Source organism: Dinoponera quadriceps, unplaced genomic scaffold (assembly GCF_001313825.1).
Source record: "Dinoponera quadriceps isolate SergipeBrazil2010 unplaced genomic scaffold, ASM131382v1 scaffold3061, whole genome shotgun sequence".
Classification (NCBI taxonomy): domain Eukaryota; kingdom Metazoa; phylum Arthropoda; class Insecta; order Hymenoptera; family Formicidae; genus Dinoponera; species Dinoponera quadriceps.
In genome coordinates this window covers 918012-942622 of record NW_014557306.1, presented here as the reverse complement: position 1 = coordinate 942622, position 24611 = coordinate 918012, and the positions used below count along the sequence as shown (strand labels likewise).

The following is a 24611-nucleotide window of genomic DNA, read 5'->3' as shown; positions in this document are numbered from 1 at the left end:
AACCCGGGTACTAAAGTATCTCTTAAATTACCTTTATTGTGCGGTGGTACCTGCGCACCCGGACATTCGAGCACACATTCAGTTGTTTATTCTTGTTATTATCTCTTCTCATTTGTTCTTCTTCGTCAGTCCACACATAAAAGTATCAAAACAAAGCCGGCAAAAAGTGAATGATTCGCGAAATATTTAGTTTTTACACAATGATATTCGTCGAAATAAAATATGGAATATCTGGCGAAATATTCACTTTTTGCCGGCACTTTTTGTCGATTCTACCTCAATTTCTTTTGCGTTCCTCCTATTATTAATAAAAATGTCATAAATATTTATGGCTTGAAGCATAAAATTTAATTATAAAAATTAATTCTATAGAATTAATAAATCAAGAGAGGAGTTAACGAGGTATCGTCAAAGTAAGTTTTTATTAGTCTATAGACCATCTTTAAATATGCGCAAGCCATTCTTAAGAGTGTCAAAATGGCAGAAAAATGTTGACTTGGGATTACTCGAATTAGAGCCTAGACGATCCGTGGCAACATAGTTTCCAAGTTGTTACCGCCTACTACGTGTTACAAAGAGCGTGCTTTCGTAGCATTTTTTTTTCTTTCTTCGAGCCACCGGTACACCGGATGCGACATATACAGCGCGCTGCGAGTCATAAAAGTACGTTAACCCGCTTGGCAACAAATTTCCGACCGTTTCTTTTTTGCCCGAGCGTCGGCACTTCCTTCGCCTCCGTGATAATTTTAAAACGCGTCCTCCTCCTGCTCCTCCTCTTCCTCCACCACCTCCTCCACCTTTTGCAATTCGCCTGTTCGCTGCCGACCGTTATCTCGATGTAGCGCACTTTCGGCAAGTAATCGAAAATGTACCCAAAACGAGAACCGACGTCGGCCGTGCATTTTCATCGGGCGATCAACGACTCGCTACGGGAAGCAATCTCGGAATTTAAGCGTGCCTTATTTCCTCGCTTCTCGCGCGATTCGGCCACCTCTCCGCCACTTTTTAAATACCTCGCGCGAACTCTCAGTGTAAGAGCTCGCTTTTCGTCCGGTCCTTAAGTCTCATCGTTAAAGTAAAAAAAAAAAACGAAATTTACGACTCTCGACTCGACTACGCTTTTCTCAGGTAACGAAGTGTTATTTACGATAGAAGCTTGTTTGTCCATTCGTCGGACGTGAACGACTACACTATAAAGAAGGATCCATCTGAACCACTCGAATCAAGTTAAGCGAACTCAATTTCACACGGTGCTGCACGGACTGCACGCGGCGAACTAATTGTCCTAATTCTCTCAGCGAAATCTCGATATTCTTATATGTTAAATTAACGTATTCACCTTGTTAACATGTTATTTTTTAACATATTTACCTCGTTAAAGGTAACACAAAAATTTCGGTGGATTATCTGTATCACAAATTTGTTTCCGTGTACATTCGTCGGATTTGACACTATTCTTCTTTTTTTTTAATTTTACTTTTAACTCGATTGCAGTTCGCGTAACGAAATTCACGTGACCCTGAAAACTTGGTTCTTTGTTGCGGACTTTTTGTCAGCATGCGTTCTAATCTACGATCATAACGCGCAAGTGAGCGAATCAGTGTGTGGGGAGAAAAATTAAGAGAGAAAAACACGGGATTTCTCGCGAGGTCACTTAAATAACGATGCGTGTTCATCGTGACCGCATCTTTGAGCTCATCTTAACCGCCGCTAAGAGCGATTTCTTCGAGTGCCGTGGAAAAGTAATCAATGCTCTCGGCGCACGAAGGGAAGAAGGTTAGCAGGCGCGCGATCATTTCCAGTGCAGTTGCGGAGGCGGTGGTACGGAACGGCCGAAACACAAACGGACACTCGCTTTTTCGCTCTTTATATTCAGGCTGGAAGTGATTTCACGCTTCGCAGGACTTCTCTTTGGCCTCCAGACAGGATCTAGGCGAGGCATCCTGCCTGCGATCTTCCTTCCTCACAAGTCCCCGCTCGTCGTTTACTAATTATTTTTCTTGCATTCTTTGCGACGCGTTTCTTAAAATCAAGCCTGGCAACACCTTATTACCGCTAATCGCCACAATTAACGCCCATCGCTTGAGATTTGCATCAGATGGGTCTTAAAACGCGCAATTTCTTCGGAAACAAGAGAATAGGTACGAGAATCAAGATAGAAGAGATACTAGGAGAAAGAAAAAAAAGAGAGAAAATAATCTTAACGGGAAATTAAGAATTGTGATGCAATGAGAAAACAAATTTAGGCATTTGTAACGGTAATCGCAAAAGCGAAAGGATTATAGTCAGGAGAATTTTTTTAGTAATGTGTTATTATACACGGTGAAAAATTTTGCGTTAAAAACGGTCCACTGAAATGTTTCGTCACATCATATTTTCGTTAATCATAAGAACGAGAAATGTCTCCTTCAACCAAAACACATCCGGTCAGTTCATTGTCACGTTAATTCAACATCAATCTTTTCTTCCGCGTGATGATCGACCCGAAGAGCGAAGAGGAAGAACAAGAGGAGAGGTAGAAGCGAGAAAAGAGGAGCGAGTATCGTAAGACGCGCATTACCGAGCTCGTAGGGTTAAGAATACAATATGTCAAGATTGAAAGGGGAGAGGATCCAATGGTTAATAGTAGTTCAGGGACATCGGTTATGGCAGCAGATGGACGATAACTCGCGCGGATCTGCTCGCTAAAAAGAGTGTCTGAGAACAGTCTCGTCGGCAACAGTTTCTGCGGCGGCGTGGTCGCGATCGAATTTGCGACGATTCTCACAAGGAGCCGTCAGAGAGAGAGAGAGAGGGAGAGGAAAAGAGAAGGAGAGAGAGAGCGTTGGCTCTCTGGGATTCGTAACCTGGTCGGCTCGACACGGTCAGTTTTTGCGGTGTCTTGGTCCACCGACCAAGAGAATCGGAGGAAAGGCCCCTCCGTGAGAGATCCCCAGACGGACGGACGGGGGAACCGCACGCAGCAAACGCACTCACTTCGTACGGTGTAAACCATAATCCATCGACGACGATGGATCGATCGAACTTGGACGGAGCCGAGGGGAAAGCTACTGAAATTTCATCGGGAGCCAGAAAAACGCATCGAGTGGGGACCTGCTTCTCTTCCTTTCTCTCTGTCTGATTCTCTTTCTCTCTCTTTCTCTCTCTCTCTCTCTCTCTCTCTCTCAAGCGATATTCACTCACTATTCATATCATTATTATCGTACATTCGTGCATTATCATGCTATTTGTTTCTCTATATTATTTACTCACATTCTTTTGCGAAGTATCGTTGATAATTGTTTTCTCATTCTCCATCATCCTGCGGTTCGTTGTCTTTGGAGTCCTCATTTTGTTTTGCAGTATCATAATTCTTTTATTATTATATTATATACTTTCTTATACTTAAATTATTATATTATATTTAAATACTGTATATTACATTCATTCTATGTATTAGCGGGTCACTTGTAATGCATTATGTTCTTTGTGTATCCGAAAGTGTCTTACTCGAAAGTTGAAAAGATTCCTTTCCCCTTGTTCTATTTCTCTCTCTCTCTCTCTCTCTCTCTCTCTCTCTCTATTTCGTTCGCTCGCTCTTGAGATTTCCAAAATGTGTGCAGATATCAGACGGGAGAGCAATGAGTACGCGACGTACGTTCAAACATTGGTTTAACCAATCGTGGAAAAATGATTAAATATAAAAAATAATATCGTGAATCACCGGCTGATCATGGCATGCGTGCGCGGCATGAAAGAACGGTTTCTTCTTCAAATAATCGAATCACTCGGTTCACGTGCTCACCTCATTAAGCCGAAGCTCGAATGGCGCACAAGTGCTAATGACAGATTTAAGATATCTCCGCACTCGCATTTAACTGTCAATGGGATTATTGTTAGCTTAACGATGAGCGATGCATGGCGGCGGATGAAGATGTCGATTGAAATCGCAAGCCCGATATCGCACGGCGGTGCAATATCGCCGACGCAATCTCCGTGTGAAAAACGCGTGATAATTGTCGCCTCGATCGACGAGTGGTTATTAACGAACGGAATTTGGCTATTACGACCAACTTTACGCGCACTTTTACTTTATTTATCACACTAAACGTATACATTTTTATTTATACCACCGGCTTTTAATCGAACGTACACATTTCCTCTTCAATATTTGACGAGTAAGATTAATATTATATTCGTAAATAAAACCGATAATCTTTCACCCTCGAAAAAGATTTGAATTTTGGTAAATACATAAAATATCTATTTTGAGGTAAAAGGCTTCGTTCGATTCTCCTGAAAATTACAAGTTTAATTGGAACGTGGGAAGTGGGGTCAACGTAGACGAATCTCAGTTGAAGATCCAACATTCGACGACAGGCAATATTTTACCTCATTCGTTCTGTGCGTACGCTCGTTCTATCCAAAGCACCCGGAGAACGAAATATACATTCGAACGGTAGCGAGACTCGAAATTCATTATCCCCTCGGAGCTGGCGAATAACTTAGTGGAATTGGAAAGTGCGAAGAGCCAAATGATATGCAAAGAGAAACGGGCGAATGTGTGATCGGCGGACGCCGGCCTGAGCGGACACTCGAACCAGTTCTCGCGAAAGCCAAAAGTGAAAGGGGTCGGACAAAAAGCGGGCCTCCCGATATGAATGTCCTTTAATTAGAGCGGCTGGCCGGATCTTCCTCGGGCGCGTGTTTACTACGGGGCATTAGTTAATATACGTTGCAAACGTCAACGGCGCGGGGCGAGGGGGACGGGCGCGTGCTACCGTTGACGAGTGAAATGCTACCGGGCGAGTTCGTTTTCGCCATTGTGGACATCATTTCGCGATCCCCCGATCGGACGTTGTTGCACGCATTTTCGGACCACCCCGATCCACCGGAAAGATCGTAATTTATCGCCGCTGCCGACACGCGCTTTCTTGCCAACGATTCTTCCCGCGACGCCTCGTTCGTCGCCCGGCGCGCCGGTGACGGTTGAGGTTTTTGGCGGGAGAGAACGGCCCGTTGCCGGTTCACTTGTCACAGATACAGTCCGATAATCGGAGAGATGTGACATTTTGCCTCGATGAGTTTCGTCTCCCGTCGGATGATGGGAGAGAATTTGCTTGCTCAGTAATTCGCGGAAGATTCAGTTTCTTACTTTCTTGCTTATATATATATGAGAATATGAGTCTTGAATTGACACTCATTTTTTTCCATGCACAGTGTTAGTGATAATAACCTTATATGCACATTGCTGTGTTGTTTTTGGTGGTTAACACCATGAGAACGAAAGGTATAGCTGAAAATAACTATAACTTCTCTCGGTATATATCGAATGTCGGACGGCTTCTGAATATCATTCAGAAACAAGAATATATACTGAGATAAACTCCCACTAAGATTTTAGTCGTTTTCCACCTCAATTATCTCTTCTTCTGGTTTCAATCTAAAAATAATAGTAGCAGTATGCATTTAAGGTTATTACTGACACTAACAGTAGCAACGTTCACCAGAAAAATGACTCTTCTGACGATAATTCTTCCGCTCGAGCGATTACAGTTACAGGCACCAGAAGCTTTTTTCCTCGGTGTAATAACGAATGTAATCACGATTTTTCTGCCACTGCCTGCACAATACGCGAACGATTCAATACGAACTTTGTACACAATTACCGTAATAGATGACACTCGAGACGGATGAGACGGGCATGATCCCTCCGAGTCTTTAACGGAGATTTTATCTTTTACCTTATATTCTCGGCTCACGTGCGTCATCAAAGTCTTTAAAAGAGGAATAAAAGGATATTATGGACAAAGGAAACTTCACCGTGTGCGTGTGTGTGTGTGTGCACGCAAAATGCGTCTAAATTGAAATTGTTCGCTCGCCTCGTCAGTGATGGATGTGACGAAATATTCGTTTGATTAACAGGCTGACTGTGATACGAGTATAAATCAAGAAAAAAAAAAAACTATGATCGATAGGGTTCCGTGCATTAAAGGAGGATATTTGACGGATCGCTCGATCGCGGTGCGATTTGTCGAAATCGATTGCACCGGTAATTTGTCGCGCTCAGGTGGCGTCCCGATATTGTATTCCCATGTAAATTTGCCCCACTGTTAATTCGATCAATTATAAGTGGGGAGCGTTGCGCGCGTATCGATGATAGATGCCCGGTGAACGTACATTCGATAGCGCACCTGGAGGTGACCTCCTGTCGATCGAACCGACGGAAGCATCGAATTTCAAAATGTGAAAGGCTTGAAAGCCAGCTTTGGACGATCTACGATAATGCAGCTTGCTTCAGCTTCGTTTCACAGTGAGCATGCTTACAAATTTCACTCTTTCTCTTTTTCTCCCGCTCTTATAATTTCTCGCTTGATTCTACGGTGCAGAATGCATCTGCAAACTACGTACTATTTTTTAAAATAATTCCGCATACGGGAGTCGACTGGAATTTACTCGAGTTGAGCTTCAACTCTTTGCACTCGAAGAGCAACGTAATGGCCGTTCAATTAGAAATTTCTTACAAAATTCTAAATCTAAAAGCGTGACCGAAACATCCTGTGCATTGAATCATATGTGATATTTATAATTTGTTTTACAACAGAACTCTTTCTTTGTACACGTCCAACTCGACACTTTCCCCTACGTGCGTACGTAAGCCCAAACTTGTCGAGTTCAGTGATTTCGCACTAATCACCCGGTAGATATTAATCGAACCGTCCGTTGCAACGTGTAACGGTCGAGAGTCCATTTACGAAGCGGCGTTTCGTCGATATTCGATTTAACGATATACGGTTCGGCGCGCTCTCGGAGGGCTCCGCATTAGTTACCATTATCGAAACGACCAACTAGGATGACAGCCATTAAAACCACGAACCAGCTGCTTCCCTTCGTTCACGGAGTTCCCTCATGGTTTGGAAGACCCCACGATGTACTGTGCATTATAATTAACCGTACAGGGACCTCGCCGCGCCACCCCCGTATTCATGATCATACCTACCCACGTATAAAGCACGAGCGAACTGCCCACCTACGTCGAAAAAATCGGCTAAGAAGAACCGAGTCCTCAGGGTTACGTGCATTTTTGTCGGGCGAACCGCAGTCGAGTCGAATTGAGCAAAAATCAAGTCTGACGCGGGAATTTAAATCGCAAAATTTAGTCAACGATAAAAGAAAATGTTCGGAAATTCAACGTCGTTGAAGTTTGGAGAGATCTTCGGACGAAAATTGAAAACAATTTCCCCTCAAATTAGACTTCAGATAAAAAGGCAGAGTAAAAGTGACAGTTACTGTGAGAAATATTCATACGTACGATATAAGCGCTTTCTTTTCAATAATCAAAACGTTGATCTAATTGTGTAACACAAGTATAGCACGAGTAAAATTTTATTGAAAGAATCAAGCCGTTTAATACGCCATATAAAACTTTTCGGTTCAGTTCGTTTAACTCAATTCGAGTCGTTTCTGATCTTAGAAGATCAGATCTACATCCCTCGAAATAGTGTCTTCGCACACGTCTAAGAAATAGAACATTGTTGCGATATAATGAGGACACATTAGGCACAGATTTCGATGCCACATGCGTAGAACCGCACGCAATAGGCGTGTACAGCAACGAACGTTGCCGTGTCGGCCCATAGTTTACCCCCATGCGCGTATCGCGATCACCATGGCACGCGTCCAGGTGGATGTTACAGAACGTCCGTTACAAAATGCGATTCGTGCTGCTCAGCTGCCTAATTTTCGATGATTCCGACTCGAGTGTTTCCACGTGTCGATGAACCGCCAGATAACGTCGATTCGCCTGTCGCTTCATAACGCTCGCACAACGTATCATTAATTTAAATGGCTCGACCCAATGCGTGAGAGAAGCCAAACGCGATGATTTTTTGTGGTGATATATAATACCATGCGAAGCGGCTACTTTCTCAATCAATCCGGTCATTTAATTAATTTGATAGTGTTCACTGAATTTTGCCGCAAGTCCACTTCCAGTTCTAAAGGACGTGTTTTATCTTAGACACGCGATTGGTCTTGATTTCTTCGTGCATACGCATTGTGCAACTGTGCAAAGTTTATCTAGGTAAACGGTTCTTTATAATGTTCCTATAATAAGAGTTGCGACATAGAAGTGACGATTTCTGTTTGGTTGAGCTGTTTCATGGCGGATCAGCGTAACTGTAAGGGATTACTATATTGTTGATCATAAACATCCTTGTCACTTTGCTAATTTTTTTTCAATACATTTCCCACGCAGCAGAAATATCCAAAATATTATAAATAAATATAACGGAAATGTTCTACAGACGTTGCGATATCTTTAGGACATCCCCATGATATATTTGGGGTATTTCTGCTGTGTAGGTTGGTTTAACAGCTATCGGTGTTATATTGAAGGAAAGCGCAATGGATTCAATTTAATGTTAGAAAAATAAACCAATACAGACGCGCGTTATATTGTTAATTATTATTTTTATATTGAGAGTACAAATTAGTTCAGTCCGTTTTTCGTGGTCGAAAATGCATTTATTTCAGAACAAAATGAATGAACAGATTAATCAAAATATTGTCCATCGCTGGCTACTACTTTTTTCCCACCTCTCAGGCAATTTTCGAATTCCATCTCGAAAAAATGTCTCGTCTTTTGAGGCGATCCAAGTTAGGAGCCAATTTTCGATTTCTGCGAAAGAAATGAACCGGTGACCTGCCAAATCGTGCTGCATCCGTCGGAACAACCAATAATCAGAAGCAGCAATGTCCGGCGAATACGGCGGGTGCGGTAAAATATCCCACTTGAGCGTTTCCAAATAATTTTTTACGACTTTTGCGACATGAGGCCGAGCGTTATCATCCAGAAGAATAACTTTGTCATGTCTTTGTTCGTATTCCGGCCGTTTTTCTCATAATGCACGGCTCAAGTGCTAACTTCCAATGATTCTGCAAGCTCCCCTTGCGTTTGACTCGAATCTTCATCGAATAATGCCTCCAATTCTTTATCTTCGAATCTTTTTGGCTGTCCAGAGCGAGGCTTGTCTTCAACGCTGAAATCACCATTCTTGAAACGTCGAAACCATTCCCTACATGATTTATCAGTTGGAGCATTGTCATCATAAACTTCTACAAGCATTCGATGCGCTTCAGCTACACTTTTCTTCCAATTAAAGCAGAAAACTAAAACCTCCCGCAAACGTTACTTAGTTAACACAAAATTTGACATATTCAACATAGTAAAAAACAGGGGTTTTGTATGAAACTCAAAGCGATATAAACTGAATATTATTGACAGATGTCTAACCTCTCTGAAACCACCGAAATCAACTGTCACTATGAAACATTCGTAACAGCCAGAGCCATGTTTTGAAAACGGACCGAACTAATTTGTACTCCTAATATAAAAAAATGTCGGTCCGTGTAATTAAATAAACGTCAGAATAAAATTCGTTGACAAGGAAAATGACGTTATTACCGAGTCTATAAATGGCGGCGGTTTGTCGCAATTCTTATTACAAAAAATCTAATTCTTTACGGTTACTTCGCCGGCCGATGTGGGGCGATAGGGATGAGAAATAAAGAGCAACGCACGTACGAATGAAAGCACGATAGTTTATTAATATTCCTTTAAATTACTAGATGACTAGAAGAGTTTCCTAATCCTAAACCAACATAGGAATTTCTCCTGTCTCTCGCGTGACGAGAGTGCGGAGCTGCGAGTTGGCGTTTTGTGATCGGTTAAGTCTTTGGAGGTGCTGCATCGTCGCTTCATCGAAGAAGCGACCGCTTCAGGCTCCCGATGGACTATCCTGCCGATAAGGAATCTCTAATAGGCGACGCGAAATCTGTCAGCGCGAAACTGCCGATACGACGCGGTAAGCCGCGAGCGCTCGAGAGGGGGAGCGAGACTCTCCGACTCGGACGCGTTCCAAGCCGAGACGATGAATCATCGATCGTAAAAAGCGGCCATTTCGGCCGGGAATTATAATACGACAGTGAGTCGTCCATCCAAACCTCCATAAGTCTAAACTTGATTCGAATTATTTACAAAATTTAATTAATACACCGCGATCGCGATTAATTGTAAGAGAGGGGGACTCGCCCCCAGCAAATTCGATGATAATGATGCACGGAAATGTGGCGAAGGAATAAATATGTAAATTCCGATAGCATAGATAAAGTCTGATGTACGTAAAGCGTTCGTTAAGGATGCACGTTTCATTTCGACGCCATCGTCTTCTTCGGCGACATCATCTTCTTCGGCGACATCGTCTTCGCTGCCGATGAAATCGCGGCAGTCGTCTTCGCCGCTTTCGACGAATCCATGTTTTGTTGCTTCGACACATCCACCGAGGATGACAGAGGCTTTTTATTCACATCGCATATTTTTCGAGCTCGCCAGTAATCTGCAACAGGAAAAAACAACAGGAACATGAATAATGTGTTACTTAACAGTCAAAAGTTTGCGAAAGTATTCTATTTGGTATTCCGAATGTTCGATTGATCGGACAATGCGGACGACGGTTGAAATAATACGCCGAGACTCGTTTGTTAGGCATATTTGGTATAAAAATCGGCGAAATAATATTTTATTTCTCAATATAATAACGCGATATTATAAGGCCATTTGTTCGCGTTCCAAATGATACGAATAATTTCAATCAAGTCTTAGGATTATTTACATTACTATTTATCAAAACTCGCTGGTCTTTCCATTCGCTTGCACATTGTGTTTGGATATGCGTGTGCACGCCTGTTGATTATTTGACTAATCTATCATTAGGATCAACTTACGTTACATCCTGACACGGCAATTAAAATTACTTACGCTGCTAAAGTTTCAGATATCCATATATTACGACTAATTTAGCTACTACTGAAGCTAATTCCTTTGTCCCGCGAAGGGCGAGTGAGTTAATAAACTTTAAGGCTTTATTGGAGCTCAGTGAGCACTTGCGAATTGGAATCGCGTAAAAACAAGCCGTAAAGCGTTTCTCGTGGTTTTGCGACGGACCCATGAAGATTTCACGCGAGTCGCCGAGGTCATCTCGTTGCGATGCTGCGTAACCTGTATGGAAGCATCCGTGCGGGAGCAGCGTGAAATTTCCACAACAAAGACTACACACGGACGCAACATCGTCTTAGGGGCACCCTACTTTCGATCAGGTAGCCACCTGAGCGCCCTACCCTCGTTTCCCTTTATATTCCGTCTTTTTCTCCCTTTTTTCTTTCTTCGCCGACTGACAGGTGCGATCTAACGTTAGGCCGTACCGGTTTGGCGAAATCTCCTCTCGTGTCTACGACGTGCCTCGATACGACGAAACGCGGAAAGATGTGCGCGCGAGACAAAGTTTTAATACCCCTCGGCTCTACGTCAACATCGCTTGGCGTTTTTCTCAAACGGATTTTCCTTCCCTTCCGTTTACGACGTAGCTTTTATAGTCTCACAGAGCGCCCCGGAACTATCGGCCGACCGCATCCGGAATTATCCTTGTAAACACAGCTTTCTTCATCGGCTTGAAGAGAGAAAGAGACGATCGAAGTGCCGCGAAATGGCACTCGCGTATCGGCTGTTTCGGCTGATAACAAAAAAAGATGGAAAAGGAGGAAACAAAATTCACGAAACAGCCATATGTCGAGGACACGATCCCTTTCTCTCTGCGTTTCTCACTTCTTAGTATCGGTTCTCGCCATATGGCGCGCGAAACCAAACTCTTCCTCGACCGATGTTCTCTATTTTTTTCTTTCTCTCCTTCTCTCTCTCTCTCTCTCGTACCTTTTTTCCGGAGCACGAGTCGCGATTTCGCTCGCCGACATCTGCCTCCGCGCATCAACGTGCCGCGAAGCGGAGATCCTAGATGCGTTCCCGGCTCGGCTTCCCAAACGCCTACCTGTCCATATGTCTCTCGGGCGTCCCTGGGAATATTCCTCTTTGTTCGCGTATCCGCGGCATTATCGCGACCACGGCGCTTTTTTCATCCTAGGAGGTAAGAATCGGAGAGACCACTACTACTACATTCGAGGCGGCCCCCGATTTTTCGGAAGAGCCACGCGAATACGCTTTAAGTCGCGCGATCGAGGGTCGCTTTTGTCGTGTTCTCGTCGTTCGATCGAGAGAACGTCCAGGCCCTTTCTACCACCACCATGACACGCACCCCGATCGCTTCTCGTTTTCCCGATACGATCTGTGCGTGTCTCTCGGCCCGCTCGTACAACAGCGGCCGTACGAGGAATCGCTTTTCCGCTCCCGGCTCGATCGCTGCGAGATGCTACGGGGAGATGGAAAATGCCCTTAGTTATCTCTCGCTTGGGGAATTTATCGATCTTGACGCGGAAACTTGACGCTCATTTTTCAGGTCGCTTCAACGAACTTTTCAATGGCAAGATAAGAGACAAATTACGACAACACGACAACGAAAGCACCAATGTTACGGTCCCTGATATTTTACCGGATCAGCAACCGAGACGAATTTCGCCAGCCTGCCGACGTCGTCGCTCCGAGCCGACCTCCTCTGCGTTACTACTCGCGCACCGAGAGCGCAGCTTATCCCAGCAGGTGGTGCGTGACCTTCGAAAGGTCCCGGTATCGCGTGTTCGCGGGTCTGATTTAATCGTGGGAAGAGAGACACTAGTCGTCATGGGCCCGTAGAAAGGGCTAACAGGTGTCGGTGGAAAAGGAGGATGGTTGCGCCGCCGCGTCGTGCCGCTCCGTTGAATTTTTCGAGGGTCCCGTGACGTCGCCGTCCCTGCTCAAGGGAGTCACCGTCGTAGGAAATTATCAGGACGGATTATAAGCACGACAAGGTTGGGAGAAACCAAGTTGCTCGGAAAGGTTGGGAAAGCCAGGTTTTCTACCCCGCCAGAGTATGATTACCGCCCTCGAGTGTCTCGAGCGAGGGACCGTTCCAATTGAACAAAGAAGCTCCAAAAGAAGCAGTCAAAGTTAGGTTAAAGTAAATCTGTCTAAATTTGACTAATCAGACTGGTTCAAATCCAACCTGGTGTGCATGTGAAAAATCACAGACACAAAGGTCGACGCACCTCAAAATGCAGCCGACGTTCAACGGAAGAATTTGTCTTTGAGAGATTGCTGGAACACGGATTTCCTTGCTGAATGTCGGATGCGTTTCGAAACGTATCGAGAAAAGAAAAAAGAAAAAACAAACATGCGTCAACCTTTGGCCGCTAAAATTTCAGATTCTTTTACACAAGGAATAAAATATTAATCTGAAAAAAAGAAAGAAACTGTCAGAAATAACCGCTCGGTATTTCTAAGCCGTATATATTTAAACCGGCGAGTTTCTGACTCTACTTTCGAACTAGAAACATCACTCAAGTCGCTCGCATGCAAAGAACATGCAAAATACTGCACCTTGGCCGAAGAAATGTAATGTCCATTGTGCACTACGCTTCATGCGATGGTCGAGCGGACAGACACACCACTATGTAAGAGCCGAAGAATCCAAGGAATGCGATCGCGAGTTCGTCTTTACTCCTTGGAATCTAGGGCCCCACGATGACTCACGACGGGGCCCTTCAGGTACTTCGCGTCGCTCGCCTCGGATGTATGACTCACGACGAGAGTGATTCACTTTCGATCGCGGCCTTCGACGCTACCGCGTCGTTGCATACCCAGCAAGCAGACTTTCCCACGATCATACACTCCATGCGTTCCCCGCTTATCAATCTGCTCTTTCGTGATAACGCGAGCACTTTCTACCGTGTACATATTCGGTCGTTGTACACGAGACAGTCGATACTTTCCCAAACATGATGCAACTGTTGAAAGCCAAATCAAAATTGTGGTAAATATACAAGCAGAGAATATTATAGTTTTTCTTATGAAATATATATATATTCTTTTACATTTGATCATGTTTTTAGTAAGACCCTTTTCGAGTCGAAATTTGGATGCTACTTTGACGCCCTCAAAGATAGTTCGCGTTTATTTAGATGGTCCATGGACTGATATAAGCCTGCTCTTAACCTTTAATTCTATAGATTTAATTTTAACGCTGCCTTGAACAACCTATTTTGACACTAAAACAGCGAAAACGAAAATTTCAGACATCGTTAAGGTCAAAATAGGAGTAAAATTACATTATCAGAATAAATTAATAATTAAAATTAATCTTGCTACTTTAATCCCTGTTATATTACAGAATTAAAAACTTAACATATTGCTGAAATTTCGATTGAGCCAATTTGACCTATTCCTTTTACCGAACTAGCTGCAACGAGTTCAGCGAAAAAGATCATTTGCCTCGAGGGACCCGACCACAGAGACGTGACGTCGAAGTTGAAGAATTGGAAAAATGTAAACGGTTGTCCGTCTAGCTCGATAACAGTCGTCGACAGTGTTGACTGCGGAGGGAAAATCAAATTGCACGGAGGAAAACCGCCATTTCGAAACCATAATCGTAATCAGCCAGCGAGCGTGTCCTTTTGTGGAAAAAGGCACGACGGATCCTCGCGGTTCGGCCCAAGTTTGCCTGCCAAGTTGAAGGCTCCGACGAACGGCGGGACGCGTGCTTCCTCGCGTAAGAACGATAGCCCAGCGGGACGGGTCGCCCGAAGGAGCGCGTAAGACAAGTAGCCGAGAACACTCAGGCAAGGAACGACCGGTGGCCGGAGGGAGCAGAGAGGAAGGCAGAGGGAGGGGACGGACTTAGAATAAGAAAACAGGTCGGAGCCACGCGACCAGGCCGCGCGCCCAACTTCCCTCTCCACTTGGAGCCCGGCTTTCCCGCCAAAAAGCGCGCGACGCCACGAGAGAGCGGCGAAGCCCACTTCGCGATATCGAGGCCGCTCCGCTTCCCAGCGAACGGAGCGAATGTTCGCGCATCGCTCGCAATGATTCCCAACATCGAGCCTCGGACGATCATACCTCAGCTCGGAGCTCTCTCCGGACAAAGGCTTCAACTCGGCTTGACGTTCGATCGGCCTCGGCGAAATCGGGCACTAGCTACAACCGGCCGTCGATCACTCGAGCGATACCTCGCAATCGCCGAGTAACCCGCGACGGAGGAGAAAAGCGCGACCGGTGTGACACCGCGCGCGCGCGCGCGCGATCGGTGTTGCATAATTCGTTTCCCGCCTCCTGTGAACATCACGCCGTGGTATGCCATATTGAGTTATGCGTAAGAGATATTTTTAGACCTCGGCTGCGAGCGTCAACGCCGAGGAAGAACCGGCCGGAAGAAGCCGGAATATCCCTTTCCATTTCCCCGTTGCCGGGCGGGCTCGCGGCGATTTTTTTTTTCGGCTTTCCGGCGCGCGGGAGAAAATTTCCGAAGGCGCGTCGCGCATGACTCATCGCTCCTAATCTCATGCATATTCGTCCGTAACGATTGAGTTCGCGCGCCGATATCGCTGATGATATTTCGCGAGGGAGAGAGAGAGAGAAATGTTGCTCACCATGAATGCTGGTCTGCCTTGAATACGGATTATTATTCCGTTTTTTGTTGCACGCCGGCTCGCTCCTCTCGTTGGTCCGTCTCTGATAATTGTTCTCCTTGTCTTCGGCGCAGGGGTCCACTCCCCATCTCGCGGCGAACTTGCTTCTCTGCTCGTCCAGCGCCTCCTGGAGCAGCTCGATGGTCTCGCGGGAGCTCGGCCGGCCGAAGAGGCAGCGTGGTACTCGCGAGGCCATGCTCTTGTTGGGCAACACCGTGACGTAGAGTTCGCAACAGATCGAGGCTACCAGCATCTCGGGACCCTCTTTGCGTTTACCGACGGGTGTGTGCGTGCGTGTGTCGAGTCGAGAGCGGCCGATCCTCCGGGCGATCCTCCTCTCTTATCGATCTCGATTACTTTCCGCCGGCTTTCCCGCGCAAATCCCGCGCTCGGCCGAGTAGGTGCGACGACGAGCGGCGTGGACGTCCGATTTTCGCCGTTTCTCCTTGCCGACGGGTGCCGCGAGACCGGTGGATCCGTCGGTGACGCGAGTCCGCTCGATCCCTCCGACTTCTCTGTGATGTTTCCTCCCGCGCGAGTGATCCGTCGCGCGATACCGTCCCTCGAAATCCTCGTGCGCCGCAGTCCTCCTCACCGTTTCACGGCCGAACTCGTTCTGGTGGGATCGTTCGTTCCGCACGGCGAAACTAGCTCGCTTCACGTTGTCCGTTTGAGCGGAGCCACGAGGTCCGGTGGTCCCTACCACCAGCCGCGGCGATTCAAATCTGATTGGTGCGCAGAGCGGGCTGCGCGGCAAAAATGGCGCGAGTTTTTCCTCGCCTCGTCCTCGTCGCACGCGGCCCGCCGACCGTCGTGCGTTCCTTCGGACGCGCGCGTGCGCGCTCCACGTGTCCCCCCACCGCCGTCGCGGCCTCGTTCGCCTCGAAAACCGTCCAACGGATTATGCTAAGCGATCTCTCGCGGCGGCCGCGTGGAAGGGAAGAGAACACGGCGAGCTTACCTTTTCTTCTCCCTCTTCCTTTTCTTATAAGTAGCGCCCCGTAGGAGCGATCACGATCGCCTTTCGAGACGAGCTTTCTGCCTTCGAGTTGCTTTCTCGATCGAGCCGTGCGATCGATCGCGGGAAAAGTGCGTCCCCTCCTCTCTCTCTTTCCCACTTTTTTCTCCGTTATTGCATCATAATTTGTGATTTTCCTTTCTGTCCGTTTGATAAACGCGACTCAGTTGGCATTTCCATCGGAAGATTTGGAGTAGGGGAAGAAGTTAATCACTTTGAAATTATGGAGATACAATAGATTTGGCGAAGAGCGGGATTTTCGGTTCGCGTAAGCGTGCGGCTGCTAATGAGATTACCGAACAATTCGTTCGACTGTCGTGGGCACGGCACTGCCTCTGGCATTTTCGCGGCAAGAGTCGGGCGTTTTGCAGCAAGAAGAAAAAACGGTCGACCGAGCAGGTGAAGCAGACGGAGAGCGAGAGGGAGAGACCAAGTGGAAGTATGTCCCGGGCGGAGAATCGCCCTTCGAGTCGCCGCAAATCCTTCCCGGGCGGCGTAGAACTTTTGGCAGGTCCACGACGTATAAATAAAAGCCGTCGTGTAACAGTAGTTGCGTGGTTTTCGTACGATTAACCTCGCGATGATACGAAGAGTGCGTCGTATGGCGGGAGCATCGCGACATTTTTATCTCAGTAAATTTTAGCATTCAGTAATAATAGTGAAATTTGTGAGAATTACTGAAAAATAATCCTTCTTATTGGATATCCGATCTGATGCGTTCTGAAGCTCGTCGAGGTAAAAGTGTTGTAAGCTTTTTCATTCACTAATTATTTCTTTCAGAATTTTCGGAAGATGAATTTTCTTACCAGATACTGAAAGCGTGTACTGAAAGTGATTGAAATAAAAGTGTTGCAAATTTTCTCCCACTGACTATGCGAGCAAGTTGAATCTAGCGACATCAATATGTCTGTCTGTCTCTAAAATGGAAACGGATATCCGCGCGGAACAATTTTCAAAATCTCGGCGTTACGTGTACATGTTTCCTCGCGAGCGTTTCCTCTCTCTCTCTCTCTCTCTTGTGCTGACACAGCGGCTGCATCTCCGGTGAAATGCCGACTTCCTCTTTGCTTAAACGCAGGCACATCGATATCCGTGGGGGATTTCGAGTTTCGAGTCCGCGCTCGAGTTCCCCATTGGGTTGCCGCTTCCGGCCTCGGTCAGCCAGACCGGAACACGCCGAGGCTCTCGGGTACACCGTGACGTCAGAGTATCGTCAAAAATTAGGGAGAAACCGATCTGCAGGGGTCTCACCAGGATGTAGTTAATGCCGCGACTTTAACTCCTACCGAAGACGATTATTACCGGCCCGTTCATTTTCCACGCTTATGAACGACCTAATGGAGGACACGTTCACGAGACACGGCGGTACGATTTTTGAAAATGCCGGACGCCACGCATTACCGCCGCGAGCGGTACGTCAGAGCATTTAATTTAGCTTCCGCGAGATCTCCGCGAAAAACTTACGAATTATATTAGGAATTCTCCTAGATTGCGCAACATTGCGTGCGTAACGTCACCTTGACGTCAATTCTGGTCGAGTTTTTCAAGTATTATTCAAATACCCATGATATATCTACTTACTTATTCTTTCTATTATTTCTTCTTATTTCTTCCTCAAATAATTCTATGCTTAAAAATATTAAAGTAAAGTCAACGAAAATTAAATACCCGGCGAAATATGTAGTTTTTATGTTAGGATCCATGCGAAAATAAGATATGAAATACTTGGCAAAATACCAAACGTCGTTTCGCTGTTATATTACCGTCATTCGTAAATGAATACTTACGTAAAGGGGAATATATTCCGAGTCGAGGGTAGGAATCGAATACAATGAAATATCCTCAAGAAAGGAGCGTCGAGACGCAAAATCGTCTCGGGGCGCGCGCGTCCAACGTTTCTTTCAAATCCGTTCTCTCGTTTCACCGATCGTGACCGATCGGTTCTTCTTCGCTTACGGAGGAAAGCGCCGTGTGAAAGGATACTCGACAGCTGACACTCCGCCAGGGAGAAAGTGAGAGAACGAAAGACACCGAACGGACGGACGGACGGGCGAAGAAGTCGTCGCGAAGAATGAGCTACGAAAATAAGGTTCGAAGCTCCACTACCCTTTAGCCAGCGGCGCGAGCACCTGGCAGCATATGCGCCGCCAGGGTTAAACGAAAAAGGACGAGCGTCTTCTCTTTCCGCGAATCCTCTTCTGTTCACGCTCGGCAGCGGCCGAAAAGTGCGGAATGAGAAAACCTCGCGCGGCTCCTCTCTTCGCGCGTCGAAATTAACGGGAGCGCGCCGCGTGTCGACGTATGGCTCGGTCAGCTGTTGGCCGTGATTCATGCCGAGCACGTATCATCGGCGGACTACGAATTACGTTTGCGAACACTGTAGGATCTCTGCCCGACGCCTCGCGCGTTCGGCCTTTTTGCCGTCGATGGCAACAAGTGGCCTCTTCAACGGTTCGCCAGTATTTACGCCAATTCTTCTCCGGCAACTTTCAAGATAAACTCAGCCTTAAAGTCATTTTCGGAGGTAAAAGTATTAATGCCCCTAGACATGTCCTAAATTCTAGGCCTCTGTCCGTTTGAATCTCGAAATAAGAAGACTCGGAATCTCGATATGAAGGGAAAATGTTTCCTTCATATTTCAACGTGTCAGGCGCAATGTCCGAACAGTTGATTCTAGAAATTTATCATTCTTGTGAAATGTAACTTGATTGACGTTTAATTGACTTATTTTTCCTCTTGGGAAAGTGAGGCTCATATTAATAGTCGGATCTTATATTCCTAATCTATCTTATGTTCAAAATCGCGTCGAGTTCATCTTGAGATGTTTCGTAACTAATAAAATGAGCCGTACAGCATCTGAAGATGAACTCGAGACGATCTTTGATATATAAGATCCGGCTATTAAGAGAGTCTGATCTTTAATTTATATGCTAATTGCGCGAGTAGCGAAAGTCCGTACAAATGTTTAATCGCGTTTTATATCTTGCATAAGAATGACTAATCGTGTGCAATCCCACGTTTATAAATTGCGACTGAAGGCAACGGTCCGACGCTCGGAGGACGTCAAGGTGAAGATGGTTGACGTTCCAGACGGAAATTCGTCGACGTCTGTACATCGTCCGTGTGTTGAGCTTGTCACAGGCGACAAGGATAAGTGGCGAAGGGGGTGCGCGTGGACGCAGCTGCCGCGGGATGCGGCGCACGCTTTGGAAATTCAAAAATTTCCACTGCGACATAAATAGAACGTGCGGATGCTGCGTTTGTTGTGAAGGAAACGCAGGGAAAAATAGAGAGACACGGAGAGATTAAGTCGACGCTAGTGAAACTAGACGTCAATCGGCGGATAAACACCAGAATAATAGTACAGCGATTGCATAGCAACACGAATTAAAACAGCCGAGTAATATAATATAAAATATAATATAATATAATATATGATTAATATAAATATAATATAAAATATAATATAAAATATAATAAAAAATAATATAAAACATAATATAAATAAAATATAATATAAAATATTAAAAAGTGTAGTATTTACCAAATTTTACCTACGAATATAATACTTTGCAAAACACAAATTATACAACAGCTGAGTGTATCTAAAATATAATATTAATTATATACAGAAAAGTGTGTTGGATTCAAGTAAATAATTACTCCAGTATTCCTTTAGCAAATTTTTACTCGGATCAAGTGATATTTACTTTTCAAGTAAATTATCCAAGCAAAATATTTACATGATCCAAGTAAAATTTGTTTGATCCAAGTAAAAATTCGCCAAGAAGTATTGGAGTAATCATTTACTCGAATCTGTCATTTTCTTTTTCTCAGTACAACTTTTACGAATTATTCTCCAAATATAATATTTGCTCCTATAATTTGTCACATACATAATATCTCTCTCCTTTTCTCTCTCTCTCTCTCTCTCTCCCTCTCTCTCTCTATTTATCTATAATTTGTCTATAAAAATATAATGTTAACGAGTACTTATCGAGAAAGAAATATTTCGGAAATTAACACTCGGGAGCGATTCAGCCTTCAGAAGCGCCAGTTTCTTCGTCGAGTCTCGCCTTAGAGAGACGGGGAGAGATCCGGCCGTGTCGCGAGTGCGATCTAACGCTCGGAGATACGCCGTGGTCGACGATATACATCGTCTGGCCGCACCATGCATATCGGACTACTAAAGCGGCCGCGGGTAATCGCGCCATTTTACCCACGGCGTAAAAATCGCGCGCGCGCGCGTGCGCACCGGAGCGAGGCGAACATTTAACGCAGGATGTTGGCTCCACACTTTGTGATCCGTGCGTGCGCCCCGCCGTCGCGCCGTTTATTTTCCTCCATGCCGACGTCGCGCAGCCGTGTCTGCCACGCGAAGACGCGGCTGCACGGTGCAGAGGAGGCCGAAAGACAGAGAGAGAGAGAGAGAGACAAAGAGAGAAATCGCCAGCGAGAAATTAGCCACTTTTCAGAGAGCGACGCGAGGATGCGCGGCGGTGACACCGTTTCTCGCGACGGGCGAGCCGTCAAGGTCGACGGCACAATTTCAGCCAATTTAGCTCGCCCACGGCATGGACCCGTACGCATTTAAATTGCCGTCGGCTCCAATTTTGCTCTCTCTTCTCTTCCCTTCTCATCGATATCGAATTCGGCGATCGGTTCTAGCGTTGCCTGTTCGAAAATGATATTTCGTTGTCCGTTCCGCGCGGCGGCGAAAACGTAAAAACGAGGAGAGCACAATGCGGGAGGAAGGCGTGACGGCGAGCTTTTCGAATCTCCGGTGACCCAGCTGCCTGCCTCTCTGCGCGCTCCTCAATGCCTTCCACCTCCGCACGATAGCCGGCTCAGATAGGCCTGCGAATGCGCCGCAGCGGTGGTAGATCTGTCGACAAGCTGCCACCGGACGGGGTGGAACAGCTGTTTCGTGCGGTGGGAAGAGAGCCTTGTGAAATGTTTAAAGATCCGTGTGTATATACCGCGCGGGCGCCTGCGTTTTCCAGCGTGAAGACAAGTGCGGGGGAAATTCGCGGCGACGATCCGCCGAGCTCGAGGATAACGTCGCTCGACCGTCGACTTTTCCATCGCGTCCGGACGTTGCAGTCGCACCGTGCAATTGCTAACGATAGGCCTCGAGCGGGCAGCGAGAGGAAACCGCCGGGGAATAGCTGCTGTCGCGGATAAGTCTCTCCTTGTATCTCTCTTTATCTCTCTCTCTCTCTCTCTCTCTCCCATTCTCCCTGTCTCTCGCAGGCTCCTGGGAACGCGATTCCCGCCAATTTCTCGGCGGATGCTCGCGGCGGTGTAACGGCCGTTGGTCCGAGATGCTTCGAATGTGGCAGGTGCAACTCGGGCCAAACTTCATTAAACACAATCCCATCTGCGCCCTCATACTTCCACGGCGTCTCGTAGCCGCCGTAACTTTTCGAGAACGGGGGAGAGAGAGAGAGTGGGAGAGAAAGAGAGGAAGGTGGGAGGGGGAGAGAAAAAGGAGCCCTAGCAACTCCTGAACCTCCACTCGGTATATATCTGCTCTCTCCTTCCTTTCTTTTTCTTTCATCTTTGCTCACGGGACGGGCAGATTGACTCGTCGGACGGAGTTGCTCGGAACTACACGCTCTCTGCGTGACAACGACTGAATCGTGACAGGTGTCTGTTTCCGTGTAGGAGAGAGGGAGAGAGAGAATGAGGAGGAGAGAGAAGAAATACGGGTCGCGTTTAAACAATTTGAGTATCTCGCTCGAAGTAGGAAATAGCAGCCGTTTCTCACGTTTATTACGAAAGTACCGGGACTGAAGAGTTGTTTCTGCATTCTCGGGGAACGTAAAGGAAACGCGCGAGACTCTCCAGTCGCTGAGATATCGCCTTATTAATGCTGAAACCTGATCACCGGCTCCGCTTATCATTCCGATTTTTCCGACTTTTCGATTCTAGGGATCGAAGAACGAGAGGATAAGGCAAGGTGGCGATCAGGATTTTCCGTACCGATATAAATGGTAATACGATACGGAAAAAATGTGGAACGGATCGAATCGTTTCTTGGAAGAAAGAAGCCGCCACGTGGCTGGCTCTCGCGGCGCGCGTGCCCGGTCCTTCGGGCCTCCGGAGATTTATTGAGTTTAGGAATGCCCAGTCAGTCCGAAGGAAGAGGGACAATGGACACGGGGAGAAAAATGATTTGATACTCTCGTGACTGCAACTGCACGGCGAACTAATTATAGTGTGACAATTAGCAATTACCAAAGTAATTATGGGAAAACCACTTTTGCTATGAAAGCTGTTGTAGTGTTTCAGCCACGATGACCTTATGTCTGTATATTGCTATTTTTGTTAGAATAATTAACGTACGTTCAAACGTTCGCACAACTTCCGCACCGATTGCGTCGGCCAATGACGCGTGCAGATATATAATTGTAAGCGTATCGAATATGTGAGCGTGCGAAATTAAAGCCGGGGCAATGAAGCGAAACGCAGAACGTTCCTGCAATCTGCCCCTCGATAATTGATCTGCCAATTTCACCACCGTCATAATCGTTCGATTCGAGACGTGGCTTGGTTAAATCGTGGTGGTGATGTTTCTCCGTGATACGGCGATCCATTTATCGACACGACCGTTTGCGGGACGAAAACTTAGCTGGCGAAACTTGGATTTCCCGTAACTCACCTTAAGCACGACCTCCTCTTCGTGAAAGAGCATGGAGGCGCACAATGGGTCTCCCAAAAGGCCTTTAAACTTTAAAGGGACGACGCCCTAACAGCTGGCGTCGCTGCCTAAGTATGTTCCTTCCTGATACTTCGCGTCTTTACATATTTAAAATATCGATTTTCATTCTGACGTAGATCGGTCACACGATGGGGTAAAGCGCAAAAGGGGTGCCGCGAAAGTCACGGTTCTCGATCGAACTGCTCACAACCGTCGTATCATCGTCGTTCTTTCGGAATTTCCCACGAAAAGTGGAGCGATCACCGAGTCACTTGAATTCGAGCGACTTTTCATTCACTTAAAAGAGTGAATTCTCTACTCTGAATCGTCGGGAGGGTTCATTCGAAATGAAAAAATGAGTCTGATGTTCAATGACGCTTGTTCAATGCGTTCTGAGACTTATAAAAAAAAACGCAGAGAAATTGAGAGAGAGAGAGAGAGTAAGAAAATCGCGCAGATTCAAGACCCGGCTTTCGGTTTCGTCCGTTTGCAGCGCAACTCTCATAGAAATGATCGGGCACGACCGTCGCGCTCGCGCTTTACGCCTCGGCCGTCGCACGATGCAGTACCGACATTCCTCGTTGCGAGGCCAATTAACACCTGTAATCGTGAGTTTCACCGCGGCATCTGCCGCGACCGATACGATATCCAGATGTTGAACAGCAAGTATACACTATGGTATGCCTATGTGTGGCGCGCGTTTGATACTCTTTTTTTTTTTTCCTACCGGTATCGGTATGAAATACGAGCTCTTTCCGGCCTCGTACGTGTCGCCGGTCGAATACATCGTGAGCGAATACGGGGAGGACGATATTTGCCACGTTACGACAATATGTCGGAAGTTCCGGAAAATATATCGTCGTAACATACGACGGTGTGTTCGGGAAACGAGGTTATCAATGAAACAAATTTGACCCGTTCTCATTGTGATGTCCTCCTCTGGACGCACGTGTTCGTTTTATTTCGATTCGGCTAAACGAGAGAACTCCCTCTTCCTTGCTCTCTCTTTGTCTCTACGAAATGCCTTCCAACTGATCGACGCGTTCACACGATTGTGCATATGGCGCCATAAATATTACAATTTAGCGAGTAACGAGGTAATTGGGGTGGGCGTAGCCGTGACGAATGCAGGGGGCGATCAAAGCCCTGCCTCGAGCTATTTGTCGAGCTTAGCTAATTAAAGAATACTCTTTCCCAGCGCCATGTGCAACTTTAACGGGTTGTCCCGTGGAGCCGACGATCATCTATTCGATCTTATTAACACTAGTATAGACACTTATAGACACTAGAAACATCTAGTCGATGTTACATATTGAATATATATACATATAAATATATATGTTAAAATAGTTTAACGAAACAAACGATGGAGCAATCGTTAATTACAGACGAGGAGAGAAAAATGTTGCATTGGTGGGTTTGTAAAGATCCGAAAAATAATTTAGAGGAATGGTACAATGTCTC

The 24611-nt window shown here is 46.1% G+C and overlaps 1 protein-coding gene across 1 annotated transcript; it reads right to left on the bottom strand.

The window, feature by feature from the left end:
* Positions 1 to 9591: 9591 nt before the first annotated feature.
* On the bottom strand, positions 9592 to 16021 carry LOC106749025. The gene is made up of 2 exons (XM_014628052.1): positions 15388 to 16021; positions 9592 to 10376 (listed from the first exon to the last, which is right to left on the bottom strand). The coding sequence occupies exons 1-2, from the start codon at positions 15677 to 15679 to the stop codon at positions 10189 to 10191; spliced, it is 480 nt and encodes a 159-aa protein (XP_014483538.1). The 5' UTR covers positions 15680 to 16021; the 3' UTR covers positions 9592 to 10188.
* Positions 16022 to 24611: the final 8590 nt, after the last annotated feature.

Excerpts from the sequence above, each read along its gene's own strand:
- LOC106749025 (XM_014628052.1), bottom strand. The coding sequence starts at position 15,679 with ATGCTGGTAGCCTCGATCTGTTGCGAACTCTACGTCACGGTGTTGCCC. Across the intron at positions 10,377-15,387 it reads AAGGCAGACCAGCATTCATG|ATTACTGGCGAGCTCGAAAA; the intron begins GTGAGCAACATT and ends TTCCTGTTGCAG.